The sequence below is a fragment of the Dermochelys coriacea genome, chromosome 10, assembly GCF_009764565.3.
Source record: "Dermochelys coriacea isolate rDerCor1 chromosome 10, rDerCor1.pri.v4, whole genome shotgun sequence".
In the NCBI taxonomy this organism is placed as follows: domain Eukaryota; kingdom Metazoa; phylum Chordata; order Testudines; family Dermochelyidae; genus Dermochelys; species Dermochelys coriacea.
The window spans coordinates 49,695,530-49,710,226 of record NC_050077.1 but is presented as its reverse complement, the minus strand read 5'-3'; the positions used below and the strand labels follow the sequence as shown (position 1 = coordinate 49,710,226).

Here is a 14,697-nt window from a genome sequence, read left to right as displayed (position 1 = left end):
CCAAATGCACAAGCAGCCATCTGTTTGGGGTTCAATTTACAAGCATTTAACTCTTCTAAGATGTCACAGATGCAGCTGATGTGTCTATGTGTCTTCTACCTGAACATCTAGAATGCATCTATTGGCCTACCAGGACATCAAGATAAGATACACAATGACTTAATACTTGATGCCTATTTGCATTGGTGCATTCATCAGCCATGTATGCACATATTTTGAATATGGTGAGAGTGTTCTTAACTTTTTCAACTGCTGAGTCTTTCATTGTTGCACTGTATGCTTCTAGAGAGTCAGCTGAGTTTTTTCAGAAAGATAGCAAGCATTTGCCAGTCTTGTTTAAAACCAGTGTCCAACTTCAGGATTAACAAGTGACAATGCACTTAACATTGGCCTCCAGTTTGTAGTGTGTGGCATCATACTTTCTATTTATGCAAGAGATACAACAGCCATGTTGATTCACATAAACTGAGTTGTGTCTCCAGCATTAACAGCCTCATTAAGTTCTTCTAAAATTGGTTTTGACAGTGGACTTATAAGGCTTTCTGCATGTTGATGCAGCCCAGAGGCATGGTGATTTGTAGCCTTTTCATATAGCTTGCCAGTATTGGCTTAGCTGATCAGTCTGGCAAACCAAGCTCCTCCATTTTTACTATATAAATACATGCTATACCCACATCTGGAATACTGCATGCATTTCTGGTCACCCCATCTCAAAAAAGATGCATTGGAATTGGAAAAGGTACAGGCAAGGGCAACAAAAATGATTAGGGGTATGGAACAGGTTCCATATGAGGAGAGATTAAAAACACCGGGACTTTCATCTTGGAAAAGAGATGACTAAGGGGGGGATATGATAGAGGCCGATAACATCTTGACTGGTGTGGAGAAAATGAATAAGGAAGTGTTATTTACCTTCACTTAACACAAGAACCAGAGGTTACTCAATGAAATTAATAGGCAGCAAGTTTAAAACAAACAAAAGAGGAAGTTACTCACCTTGTGCAGTAATGATGGTTCTTCGAGATGTGTGTCCCTGTGGGTGCTCCGCAACCTGCCCTCCTCCCCTCTACTTCGGAGTTCTCTACAGGGCTCTGTGGTAGAGAAGGAAGTGAGGGGGTTCGCTTGTGCAGAGCTGAATAGCCTCGAGGCAGACCACGAGGATGGGAGAGCACATGTGCAGGCTCAACTGCACACTGCTACCAAACTTGTCCGATTAGAGGTGCAGGGGCACACAGACAGCTAAAGTGGAGCACCTACAGGGACACACATCTCGAAGAACCATCGTTACTGCACAAGGTGAGTAACTTCCTCTTACAGAAGCCCCTTATCGGTGCCAAGAGCAGAGCTCAGGCAGAGCTCAGAGCCGGGCAGAGCTCACAGCAGGAAGCTCCTTCTCAGGTTTCAGCTTCCAGAGCTTCCAGCCCACCCAGAGTGGCAGCTGAGCTCACAGCAGGAGGTTCCTCTGCTGGTACTGTTCTATTGAGATGGCTGCACTGGGGAACACCCCTGGGATTGGTGCCCAGATTGCCGCACTCGGGAACACCCCTCTGGCTGGCCAGTTGCTCGGAGGAGCCTTTCCAGGGGGAGTCTGCTGGTGGCTTCTTCTTCTTTCTCTCTCTCTCTCCTCCTCTTCACCACTCACTTCACCTTTTGAAATGAAGGCTCCAGGGATGATCGGGGGTCAACACCCACGGGAGGCCCCTGCAGACTGAAGTGTTTTCTCTCTAGGAGGAATTTTTACTTCAGCTCCCAGCTCCTGTGAGGCTGCAGTTTTAGGTGTGGCAGGTAAAGCACGTCTGTGAGGGTCTCCCAGGCACAGTGAGTGTCTGGCCATTACAGGAACTGACTCCTGGCAGGAGAGGCACTGCTTGGAGCAGAGAGAGCCAGGCAAGCCCTTGGGCAGGAGGTGTCATCCTCCAGCAGGGAAGAATATGCAGAAGAACAGTGTCTTTACTTTTTTTTTTTTAAACTGAAAGAAAATAATTATGAGTCTACTAGATGCCGGGGGGAGCGGGAGAATGCCTCCAGACAGGGAAGGAAAGTGAAGTTATCATCATAGAATATCAGGGTTGGAAGGGACCTCAGGAGATCATCTAGTCCAACCCCCTGCTCAAAGCAGGACCAATCCCCAATTTTTGCCCCAATCCCTAACTGGCCCCCTCAAGGATTGAACTCACAACCCTGGGTTTAGCAGGCCAATGCTCAAACCACTGAGCTATCCCTCTTTCTCTTTTCTTTTTAAACCAAAGGAATAAAATAAAATAAAATTAAAATAAAACACTAGCCTGAGTACTTTTAGGAAGAACAAAGGTAACAAAACAAACACTACTTATGCTAATGACACAGATAAGGAAGGGACATTGCTCCTTCCCTCAGAGGCCAAAGGTGGTAGAGAAGGAAGAGAGGGGGGTTCCCCGGCAGTGCTAAATAGCCTCGAGGCATGGGACACTGCTACCAAAAATCTCCGATTAGAGGTGCAGGGGCACACAGACACCTAACGTGGAGCACCCATAGGGACACTACTTGAAGGAGAAGGAAGTATTTCTTCACACAATGCACAGTCACTTGTGGAACTTTTTGCCAGGGATGTTGTGAAGAACTAGCTAAGTTCATGGAGGTTGGGTCCACCAATGGCTGTTAGCCAGGATGGGCAGGGATGCAATACCATGCTCTGAATGTCCCTAGCCTCTGTTCGCCAGAAGCGGGAAGTGGACGACAGGGGATGGATCATTCGATGATTCCCTGTTCTGCTCATTCCCTCTGAAGCACATGGAATAGTCATTGTCAGAAGACAGGATATTGGGATAGATGGCCCATTGGTCTGACCCAATATGGCTATTCTTACATAAAAATAATTATAATAATAAAAAAGTTTAGTACAGAAACTCCCCAAGATAATGACCTCTCGAGATAGCGATGATGTGAAATAATGACCTTGGCAAACAATGCATTTTAAAAATCTTGGCCTACTAGAAAATGTATATTTATATGTTTCCCAGTCACAAATCTAGCATTCTGGAGTGAAGTCACTGAAACATTGTCCAATGCTCTGGCCTCTGTTGTTTGTTGTGCCACCATTCACTCTATCACTCTGTCCCCAATGGCCCTGCGCTGTCACCTTCTACTGCCACCTTCCACTGTGATCTCTGCAAGTTGATCTCTTGAGGTTCCACCCAGCTGTCAGTGATTTCAGTGCTCAGTGGGAGAACCTCGCTGCTAGTGCAGGCTGGGCTGTGTCTTCCACAGAAACACTGTCCCACAGGAGGTCTAAGCACTTATTATCACTGATTATCAGTGATTTCAGCTTTAGTGGTCACTTTACAAACCAAAAGACTCTCTATGGAGCCTAATCAGCTCTATCTCTAAATAGGAGAGAGGGTCAGGTCAAATAGTGTCTGTGACTCTTAGGCAGAGCCCACACCACCAAGCAAAACACCTGTGCCCCATCTTCTCTCTTCACTAGGATATGGCATCCAAACTTCCTGTTTAGGGAGTGCAGTTCAGTTGAGGATGACCAGTGCTTAAATTGTAATGAAAGAGGTGCCGGGGCTCAAGCAAGTTTGTTACTTTCATAACTGATGTGACAAGCCCAGAGGTCCCAGGGCTATGAACTGCCAAGCCTAGAGGTGCCTGGGCTCAGCCCTGGCAAGCCCCAACACAAATTAAGCACAGAAGGAGACCCCCCCTCATTCAGTCAGCCTAAGTACAGTTCTGCTGTCCTTTACTCATACAATAAAGAAAACAACATTTCATGACCCCCACACATTTAATACTTAAGTGATTTGTAACCCAGCACCAGCCAAAATTGATCACTTGGGCAACACAGCTCTGTCTGTTGGATATCTAGGCAGAGTAGGGGTGAATGAAAATACAGTCTGGTCCTGAAGCCTTTCTAACCACCACTGGCTCATCACTAGCTGTCAGGGGAGAGCTCATTCAGACCTTGCTTACAAACCATAATATGAAATTATTAGGTAAGTGAATATAGCCAAAACAAATGTGCCGACATTGTCATAAATAGCAGCTGTATGAAGAAGCTAGTCTTTGTTCATACTTTTCAAATCCATTATGCTTTTTCAGGTACAAGTATTTTCTCATATACTGTATATGCTTTTAAAGTGTGTATGAATGTTTCAATTTCAATTCAAATTTCCAACCAACAACTAAATTGGCAACACTGCATATAACTGCGGGTGTTGGGAAAATTCAGGGGAGGTGTATACCCCCCGAAATCCCTGGCTCTCACCCCCAAGAAGTACGTCTCCCTTGACGGCAGAAATGAAACCTATTAAGAAGACAGAGGGAAGCCCAAGATCAAATGAATGTGGAGTGTGAATTCTCTTCACTTCAGAAAAGGTTAATCCCTTGAGGTTGGAGTACGCTGATAGAACAGTGCAAAGAAGCCACAGGGAGGAATGAACATGAAGACTCAATTATTCTCTGCCCTAATTATGATAACTCTGATCTCTCTGTATGGACCAGGAGACATTAAACATTGCATCTGCCTTGTTAATACAATGGCCATTACTAAAGAACATTCAGCTCCCTTGCAGTAAAACATTTTTTCCTGCATTTGCCATAATTCAACAAGAGGCCATGTTCACGCATCTTTACTGTAAACACAGTATTTTCCAGTGCAACTCCCTAGTGTTTGAAAACCTAAAGAGGAAAGAAAGGTAGAAAAATAAGACAACCACATTTGACTTTCAGTGTAATAAAACTAGTTTATTTACAAGTAACATAAATGCCACAAAGTACACAGCAAAGTACCACAGCAAACCAGAGTGTAACTGCCCCCTGATGGCAAAGGAAGGCTTGGAGTTTATACACTTATTTATATAGAATGTGTCAATATAGATATGAAGCACCAGATAAAGCAATGCAATCCGGAATTCCAAACACAAAGCTTACCCAGGACAATGGAGAAAAAAATCCCTTATCTGAGGAATTTTAAAGAAATTCCATTTATAAAAGATCACCAGTTTAGGAATCTCTTATTTAAAAATAATTTTATCTCCTTTTATGAAAAACAAGGGTCCAACATAATTAAGAATTAAGAAAAAAAAAACCACCACAAGGATTTGAGCTGCAAAACTTTCTGCAACCAACAAAGCAAAGAAAAAGAACCAGAGTTCTGAAATAGTTTTTTATAAACAGGTGTAATTGGTTTTATGAAATTGGTATGCTAAAATTCAAGCAAATTTGCAGCACATATTATATGCTGTATATAATATATATACACACACACACAAAAGAGGGGCAAAGTGAATTTTCTGTAGTAAATTACAATTTATATGAACATATATTTCTCTCATATAAAAAATATTCCAACCTCTTCTAAATCCCTGAAACCTTCTTCCTGGATTTAAAAAAACAAAGGATGAGATGGCTCCTCTTAAATTGAAGTATAAAACAAATTCTTTAGAATAGCGAGATGCTTAGGTACAGGTAAGTTGAGTATTTCATGCCCATTGCCGTTTCTGAAATCTTCTGTAGACTTAATTCAGTCTCTAACTAGATGTTGAGTGGACTGCCAAACATCTAATGCAGTGGTTTTCAAACTTTTTTTCTGGCAACCCAGTTGAAGAAAATTGTTGATACCTGTGGCCCAACAGAGCTGGAGATGAGGGGTTTGGGGTGTTGGAGGGGCTCAGGGCTGGGGCAGAGAGTTGGGGTGCAGGGGTGAGGGCTGTGGGGTCTGGCCAGGAATGAGGGGTCAGGGTGTGGGAGGGGGCTCTGGGCTGGGGCAGGGGGTTGGAATGCAGGAGGGGTCAAGGCTCTGGGCTGGGGGTGCAGGCTCTGGGGCCAGGAATGAGGAGTTTGGGGAGCAGGAGGGGCTCTGGGTTTGGGGGGTGGGCTCAGGGATGGGGCAATGGATTGGGGTGTGGGCTTACCTCTGGTGGCTCACGGTCAGCGTCGCAGAGGCAGGCTTCCCACCTGTCCTGGCATCGCGGACCATGCTGCACCTGGAAGCAACCAGCAGCAGGTCTGGCTTTTAGGTGGAAGTGCACAAGCAGCGGCTCTTGCCCACAAGCATGCTCTTCCCCCTCCCTCCCCAGCTCCTATTGGCCGGTTTCCAGCCAATAGACATGTGGAGCCAGTGCTTGGGGCAGGGGCAGAGCGTGGAGCCCCGTGGCCCCCGTCTAGAAACCGGACCTGCTGCTGGCCGATTCTGGGGCGCAGCGCGGTGTTGGAACAGGTAGGCACTGGCCTGCCTTAGCTGGGCAGCACTGCCGATGGGACTTTTAACATCCCAGTTGGCAGTGCTGACCAGAGTTGTTAGGGTCCCTGGGTGCTGAGCAAAGACACCCAATGTCTTATATGCTGCAACCCAGTACTAGATCATAACCCAAACTTTAAAAAACACTGATCTAATGCAAGGAGGCTTATAGAAAATAATTTAAATTCATAAATAAATCTCCCAAGCACAAAATTCTTTATATTGTGTCTATTCAAACCATAATCCTTCAAATAGTGCCTCAAAGTGAATAATATAATCTAGACAAACATCTAGTAAAAATTCTTCCTAACACAACAAATGGTCAGGAGGAGGGATTATGAGACTTCTCTCTGGTTCTTTCAGAGTTTTAGTCACCTTACATTAAAAGTTCTGCCCAGAGCTACTTTTATAGAAGCATTTTAAATTATTTTTTTCCCTGCTCTTGAAATCATTTTGGAATCTATGTGCTGGTTTATGGACCATCTCTACTGAACTGAGTTTTGGGAACAGTATGATTACTGAAGCATTTAAAGTTCTGCTCTGCATTTCTTTGGTATTATCTTCTATATATTTAATCATCACAATATAAAAGCCTCTTTTGGTTTAATCTTAGGGATTTGGTGCAGCAAATCTCACAGTTATGTCTACACTGTAATGTAAGGCCAGGGTTAGTGGGACTCAGGAACTGAGACCCTGGGTTTGCCCAGGGTTTGAGCATCCACACTGAATATTGACCATAGGTTTAGAATTTCTGCACCTGGGCCTCCAGCGTCCACACTGCAGTCCACAGATCCTGTTCCACTCATAGCAATGTATATGGGCTGTACTACACAGCAAGGTCCTCTTTAAATGGACAGCATTTGACTGAAGGTCTGCGAGTGTTCTCTGGGATTTCAGGAATTGCAGCAGCAGCACCTCCATTAAATCAGTATAAACTTGATGACCCAGTGATGTTGGGAATACTACCCATTTACTACAACTGCCAGGAAACAATGTTCAACCTGTATCAAACTGGGGGCAGAGAAGTGCACTGAAGGGTTTGATACTGCTGCCTATAACTGCTCCCAAAAGGCAAAACACTCTCTCATTGGCTTCAGGGAGAGAAGGACAAGGTCCCTAGTTGAAAACAGGAAAAAATGTTAAAATATACTCATTTAGGTAAGGCTTCTGAATGGGGTAATGCCCTTGAGATATTTCTATTTCAGCAACAACTGACAAGTTTTTCAGACAAAAGCTAGAGAACTGGAATAGAAAGCATCTGGGTAACCTGACAAGTGTTTGATTGCCAAAATGCACCAGATTTATTTAAAGTATATATTCTTCCCTCTAACCTATCAGAATCCCCCTGGTCTACAATGTCCAGATGATGTATGCAGATCCTGTGGTGCTGTTGGCAGATCCCTAAAGAAAATCTGGAGTGAATGTTGGAGCTTGAAGGATGGTAGGATAATGTTAGACCATGTAAATACTATGTACACACTGGACTGCAGATTGGGATTTCCAGCACCATAGTATTCCAATAAGATGAGATTTCTTACTTTAGTACTGACTTCTTAGTCTTCATTTGACATCTGAATTTTAAAAAGAGGCCTTGTCTCTATTTTCTGACATTACAGAGCCCTCAGAAAAAAATCTGCATTCTCTCATTTCTGGCAATTTCCATATGAGCTTTTGTAGTGGCTGTGCCATCTAAATTCTGTCTAGATGTTCACCTGAACCATATATATTCACTGGACCAGACCGGAGGTGTGGAAGATAAACTGAGCTTACTTATCCATTTTTAAGGAAACAAACAAGAAATCCACATTCTATAACAGATTCTTGTTTTCCCAAACTCCTAAATTAACAGTGGTTTGCATCAATGCCTCCATAGCATATAGATGTGTGTGCAGCACATCCACCATATACAATATGAGGCGCTGCACATCTTACACACATTCTCTTCTTTCCAAGCTATTCAGTCTCTTCATCTTCCGGTGTTGGAGTGTCTGTAATAGATTGTCAAAGCAATAGGACTCTTGAATTTTAGTGTATTATGTCTAGACCAAGTGACATCTCATCTATTTCTCACCTAGTGCTAAGCCTCAATTTCAGATGTGAAAAATCCAGAGACCTGCTGTCATTTGGGGTTTATTTTGGTACGATGAGCAACTTCAAAGGAACTTGTTCATGTAACTGACCTTCCAGAAAATCTTCCTTTCATTAAATTGATTAACCCAACATCATATGAAAAGCAACATTTTATTTTGTAGTCATCTTTTTATATTTATGGGTATGTCAACACAGCAGTTGGGAGGTGTAAGGCTCAAGCTAGCACCTAAAAATGGCAGTGTAGCCACAGCAGCATGGGTGGTGGCTTGGGTTAGTTGCCTAAGTATGTATTTGGGGGGTCAGACGGGATGATACTTCGGTGGCTAGCCTGAGGCGTCATGGCCAGGCTGCTATTTTTAGACACTAGCTTGAGCAGAGCTAGCATGTATCTGTCTACCCACATTGGGAATCACAGTGTATACATACCCTGTGTGGTACCCACCTGGTGTGTATGCATACCCTATGTAGGCAGTATTATTTATAGGGCTGTTAGCAGGTGGAGATTCTGACTGGTTCTCTCCATTACTATTCTAATTCTTTGACAAGGCACTATACATTGTGCATTCAATTGCTGATCTAGATTGTTCCATCCAAATTGTTAAAAAGATTTTTAGTGGCCCTAAAAGCTTCAGGAATCACTAATTCTAATTCTTCATCAAATAATTACATGATTTTTCAGATCTTATTTTGAACCTGAAAATCTGTATAATTTAAATTTAAAAAATAGTGAAATGGCAGCTTTTAGTAATAGAAAAATATATATTTACAATCAATACTGTTATCTTAGAATTGCAGCTCTTCTCATTTCTTGAGCTCAACTAAAAGTGCTACACTACTTAAAAATCCAAACTCGGTGCATGTATATGTCCACATGCAAGTACAAAGGCAGGGATTCCATTCCTGATACATAAAGAATCCCACTGACAAAAGGAACAGGTTTTTTCCTCATTTGTTTAGAAATTATGCTGTAGCATCCCCCCCACCTTTTTTTGCTTTTGTTTGTTTACAGTCAATTTCATGCATACATTCTCAGATATTTGTGCGATGTGTTCTTAATCAGCACGGAGGACCCCCAGAAACAGAGTTATAATCCTCAAGGATGTCTGCAAAAGCAGCCCCAGAACCACCAAGGAATGGAAGCTCTTGCCAGTTTGTGATTGTCCTCCTTGATCATTCTTTTGTTCTTAAAAAGAAAAAAAAGTAAAAATCACATTGATTTTACAAATTGCTAAAGGTTACCCAGTGCTGCACAGTAAAGAGATCGGTAGTGAACATTCATCCATGCTTGATTATACTGCAGAACTAAAATGAGTACTGGTTTAAATTTAATCATAAACAATATGAACTGAAATTTGATCTCTAAAGAACAAAGACATACAAAGGCTTTGGACCAGCTGCGTTAAATACATAAGGTTGTAAAACATTCAATATTCAACTTTGCATGTGCGTGTTGACATGAAAATGATACTGAGAACATGTGTCCACATACACACACAAAAAAACAACCAAACAAACCAGGCGGCCTAAAGGAATGTGCCTACTACAATGGCCAGTGGTCCATGTGCTACTCATACAGCATATATTTGTTAGGCGAGAAGTTATGTGCAGATGGATGCTACTTAAAAAAACCCAAAAACAAACACTAAACCAGACCAGGGGAACAAGAAGAAGCAGTGTCCTGTGCTTAACTTAAAGGGTTGGTGACTGTCTGGTAGTTTGCAGGTAGCATTTAAGTGAGCTGTCAACTCATGCTCAGTGTATATAAGCCATAAGGCATTACACAATTCTGTGAAACAGGGATCATTTATTGATTGTGCAATTCTTTGTAAAGGCTTCTACCACAAGTCTGTTCAGCATTATGTAGAAAGCCTCTTTCCCAAAGTGGTGGAAGTTATCAGCTCCATGCATTGCAATTGTGCTTAAGTGCACTGCACTCTTTTTGCATTAATGTTGCCACCCCCATTAACTCTTTGAGATTTTTAAAAATGATATATATCACATTAAAATACATGATCCTTATCCTTGCCTGATCCCTCTCCGATACAGATGAATCAGACAAAAGGATATTTCATCAGAAAGTTTAAAAACGTTTTAAAAGGCCACAAAAATATTCTATATATTACTGCACAATCAATGTAGGCTTCCACATACCACAAGGCTTGGCTCTGACAGATGCCAGAGAAATTTCACCCCCTTCAAATATGCGGCGTGCACACGGAGCTAGTTTCACTGACCTCATGCCTGCAGGACTGTTTGTTTGGTTTCCATGCATCTAGTCCAAGCATGCATATGCTATAAAAAGTGGCTATTTGTTTTCAAGACTGAAGTAAACTGATTTCTCAGTTTTAACAAACAATGAAAAATGAAATATCAATCCATATAAAGAACACATGTAACTCTGCGCATTTATGTGCCAGGAAAGTAAAGGAAGGATTTGCAGATCTAGCATCAGGTAAAGTCTGGTAAGTAACGTAAACACTGTAATATACAGATTTTAAAAAATACATACAAGAATTGCACATATATCCATAGGAGAGAAGCACAGGCTCAAAACTTGGGCTGTATGCTTTCCACCACCCATCTCAGAATATTAAATATCACCTTTCATTTGCCCCCACTGTGTTCTTCAGAGATATTTGAGACAATTGAGAACCTAGCAATACTGAGCAAAGAGACCATCTGTATGATTGTAGGCGCTCCATAGGAAAGGTCACTATCACAGGGAAGGAAACCAGCAGCTGCCTCTAAAGGTGAAAAGTTCCTTCAGGTTGGACTTTTTTTTTAACCTGTCACCTTAATACCCACCAGTTTCTCCTTACTCTAAAACGATACCTGCAATGATCTCTGAGCTATGTTAACAGCCATTCCATTTTTAGGGATTTTTAGGGTGTTGTCTGAAGCAGCTAGTACACTAGTAAACATTAGTTACTGATAGGAGATTTGTAGCCAAATACTGCTGTGGGGAAAATAGATCAGGTCACTGTTAATTACAGCTGCCAAACTTTAGAGGTCTCTCAGTAATTAAATAGCAGTGTTTGCCCCCTTGTTTTTCCCCCAGAGAAATGCATTTGAAGTAAAACCATCTCCATGTGGCCTGTTAGAACTGTTTAACGCTTGTCTGTGTAGGTATCTCCTGCCAACACACCAGCACTGCCAATTCAGTCCTCCTTTGCAATATGCCACAAGTGGCTAGTAAACCAAAATAAAACACAAAGAAGGAGGCTGCTATTTTGATACCTGATGCACAGCAGCAACTGAAGGAGGATTGGTTATGTAATTTCTGTTTATTTCAAGCCCAGGGTTTAGTGCCTTTTATGTGGAGGAGGGATGTTTCAGTTTTTCTTGGTATGTTATGTTGCTCGTTTAATACTGTTATATCTACAATACATTACTCTCTGGTCATATATACTGGTGGGAAGTTCTGCTTTTGCTTTTCAGTGAAGATATTACAGGTTGGTAATCATGGGCTGATTAAGGCAGGATCCTTGGAATCCAGGAGCCATGATCAGAAGGGATATGGACAGGTAGCAAGTCAGAGAAGGTATCAGTATTGAACACTGATGATTGCTGCCTATTGATTACTTGCTGGGATCAGAGAACTGCCCCATTTGGGAGGAAAATAAAGAATTTAAGAGTAGGAGTAAAATAAAAATCCACCTGAATGAGAAGACTAAGTGGATGAACCTAATCCTAGACTGAGAGATAGAACCTTTCACCGGGGATGGAGCACAAGCAATATATTTGTGGTCAAGGGCTCTAAACTTTGGTGGATCATTTGATTCACATTTATGATGAATTCATCTCTGTTGATGGTCATAAATGGTCACAGTTTTTCTGCAGATGCTACCACTAGAAATGGTAGGATCCATCCAGAGGAGATGGGGAATTCATTCTCTATAGTAATATAAAACTAGTAGTCTCCTTAAAATTTTTCTCTCCCCTTTTTCAATCTGTTGAAAAATTAACCCAACCTAGGAGGTGTATAATCCAATTGCAATCATTGTACATATGATTAAACATGGAAGGCCTAGGAATTGAATAAAGTCTCCATCGTATCTTCAATAGGAGACAATATTTCCAATTAGAACCTATTTGCGCAGGATTGCTAGCTTTGAGATTTGTTCTCCAAGTTTTGAGGCTGTTTTTTTTCAGCAGACGTGCAAAGTGTGAACCCTAGAATAAAGAAGGTGGGAGCAGAATAGAGCAAGGAGTAGGGGGTTGAGGAAAAGCAACAGCTTCTACAAACTAGTGTTGCTGCATGATTTTAACAATGCGACTGAGTGAGTCTGTAGTGGCAAATGCCAGATATTGAGAACAAAGCCAGTCTTCAAGGCTGACTCCATGCTCCCTGTCCAAGGACTTCTCTGCAAACTTGATCATCAGCAGCGTCCGTTTGATGTCCAGCCAGTTCTGCAGCACAGCATCCTTCCGTACTGGGCTGGAACATGAGCTCAGAGTGTGGAACAAATCCTCACGTGGACCCCATAACAAACACTGAAGGATTCCCTTGGCCTCGGAAATAAGGATTCTCTCTGAAGGATTGGGATTCAGCAGGCAGCTGGCGAGTTGCTGGAGCCCATAGGAATAGAGGGAACGGGAGGGGATCCTGGGGAGGTCAGCACAGGTATACTCCTTCTCCTTCAGCTCTGGATTCTCATCAAAGGGGTTGGGTAAGTGCAACATTTCAAAGATGAGGATGCCAGTTTGGAACTCATCACACTTTTTGTACTGTGTAGCAGTGATGATCTCTGGGGCCAGGCGGGATTGGTCCCGTAGGACCTCTGGATCTACCATATGTCTCTTTTGCTTGGCCTGTGAGAAATTGCTCACAATCAGCCTGGCTGGGCAAGCTGTGTTGGGATTGGGCTCCACCGGCTCATAGTTCAAAAAGCCTCCCCTTGGTCTGTAGTGAACTAGCAGTAGGTTCTCCAAGCGCAGATCACAGTGTGTGATGTGATAGGGTTTCAGGTGCTCCAGGCCTGAACACAGCTGTAAGAGCAATAGACACACCTGCCTTTCATAGAAGTCTGGGTTATTTGCATGGCGTACTGTGGACTCTCGCACAAAGTCAGCCACTGTTAGGTATGGTACCTCCCGTGTGATGACCACAACACGGCTGCGCTGCTTGCTGATGGTCCGCTCACTGCCTGAGTTGTCTTTCTGTGAAGTATCCAAACAGGAAGGGGTTTCTTTGTTCTTTTGCTCATCTTCTACCTCTCCTTCCTTTTCATCTTCCTCCTCCATCTCAGGTGTATTGGGATCCTCCCATGGAAGAAGGCGAACAGGTACATCAGCTAAGAAATGGCCACAGTCCTGTTGGATGTTAAAGTTAATAGCCAGACTCTGTCTGATAGCCAAGCTGTGGTAATACTGTTGGGATTCTTTAGCTTTGCTCTTACAAATCTGTTGGCAGAAAAGAGCACAAAACCAAAGTCAATTATTATAACTTTTCATTTGTAAATTTTTTTTTCTTTTTAAATGTGCACCTGGCTGCCTGCTGCCAACCCCACCCCAAATACTGGAAATTAGGGAGAGTGAGGCTTAAAAACCCTCACCTCTGCCCTTTGGGAGCACACTTTGAAACTCTTATATGTTTTATGCATCTTACATTGATTGCTTTTTGGAGTGAAAGCTAAGGACTCTGGACTTCAATTTATTAATTTTTGGAATATACCATGAAGTATTAAATGATGACACAGCCCAACGGAGGTTTTATTTTATATATTTCTCATAGAACTGGAAGGGACCACGAGAAGTCAGCTAGTCCAGTCCCCTGCACTTGTGGCAGGACTAAGTATTCTAGACCATTTCTGACAGGTGTTTGTCTAACCCGCTCTTAAAAATTTCCAATGATGGAGACTCCACAATCTCCTCAGGCAATTTATTCCAGTGCTTAGCCACCCTGACAAGAAGTTTTTCCTAATGTCCAACCTAACCTTCCCTTGCTGCAATTTAAACCCATTGTTTCTTGTCCTATCCTCAGAGTTAAGAAAAATAATTTTTCTTCCTCCTCCTTGTAACAACCTTTTACATACTTGAAAACTGTTATCATGTCCCCTCTAAGTCTTCTCTTTTCCAGACTAAACAAACCCAATTTTTCAATCTTCCCTCATAGATCATGTTTTCTAGACCGTTAATCATTTTTGTTGCTCTTCTCTGTACTCTCTCCAATTTGTCCACATCCTTCCTGAAATGTGGCGCCCAGAACTGGACACAGTACTCCAGTTGAGTCCGAATCAGTGCAGAGTAGAGCGGAAGAATTGCCCTCGTGTCTCACTTACAACACTTCTGCTAATACATGTACTCCTAAATTACTTTTCTGGGATAACCTTGGAAGATAATCTTATTTTTCCCTACCTCTCTCTTTAGTTTATATAATCATCAGA

The 14,697-nt window shown here is 42.4% G+C and overlaps 1 protein-coding gene across 6 annotated transcripts in view; it reads right to left on the bottom strand.

Moving 5' to 3' along the window:
* Positions 1 to 4,704: 4,704 nt before the first annotated feature.
* Positions 4,705 to 14,697, bottom strand: part of PEAK1 (pseudopodium enriched atypical kinase 1) — a 223,825-nt gene continuing 213,832 nt past the window's right edge. For all 6 annotated transcript variants that reach the window (XM_043494521.1, XM_043494519.1, XM_043494518.1 and 3 more), the window contains one exon: positions 4,705 to 13,714. In XM_043494521.1, coding sequence (XP_043350456.1) covers positions 12,557 to 13,714 — 1,158 coding nt within the window. In that variant the 3' untranslated portion in view covers positions 4,705 to 12,556. The remainder of the gene's footprint in view (positions 13,715 to 14,697) is intronic.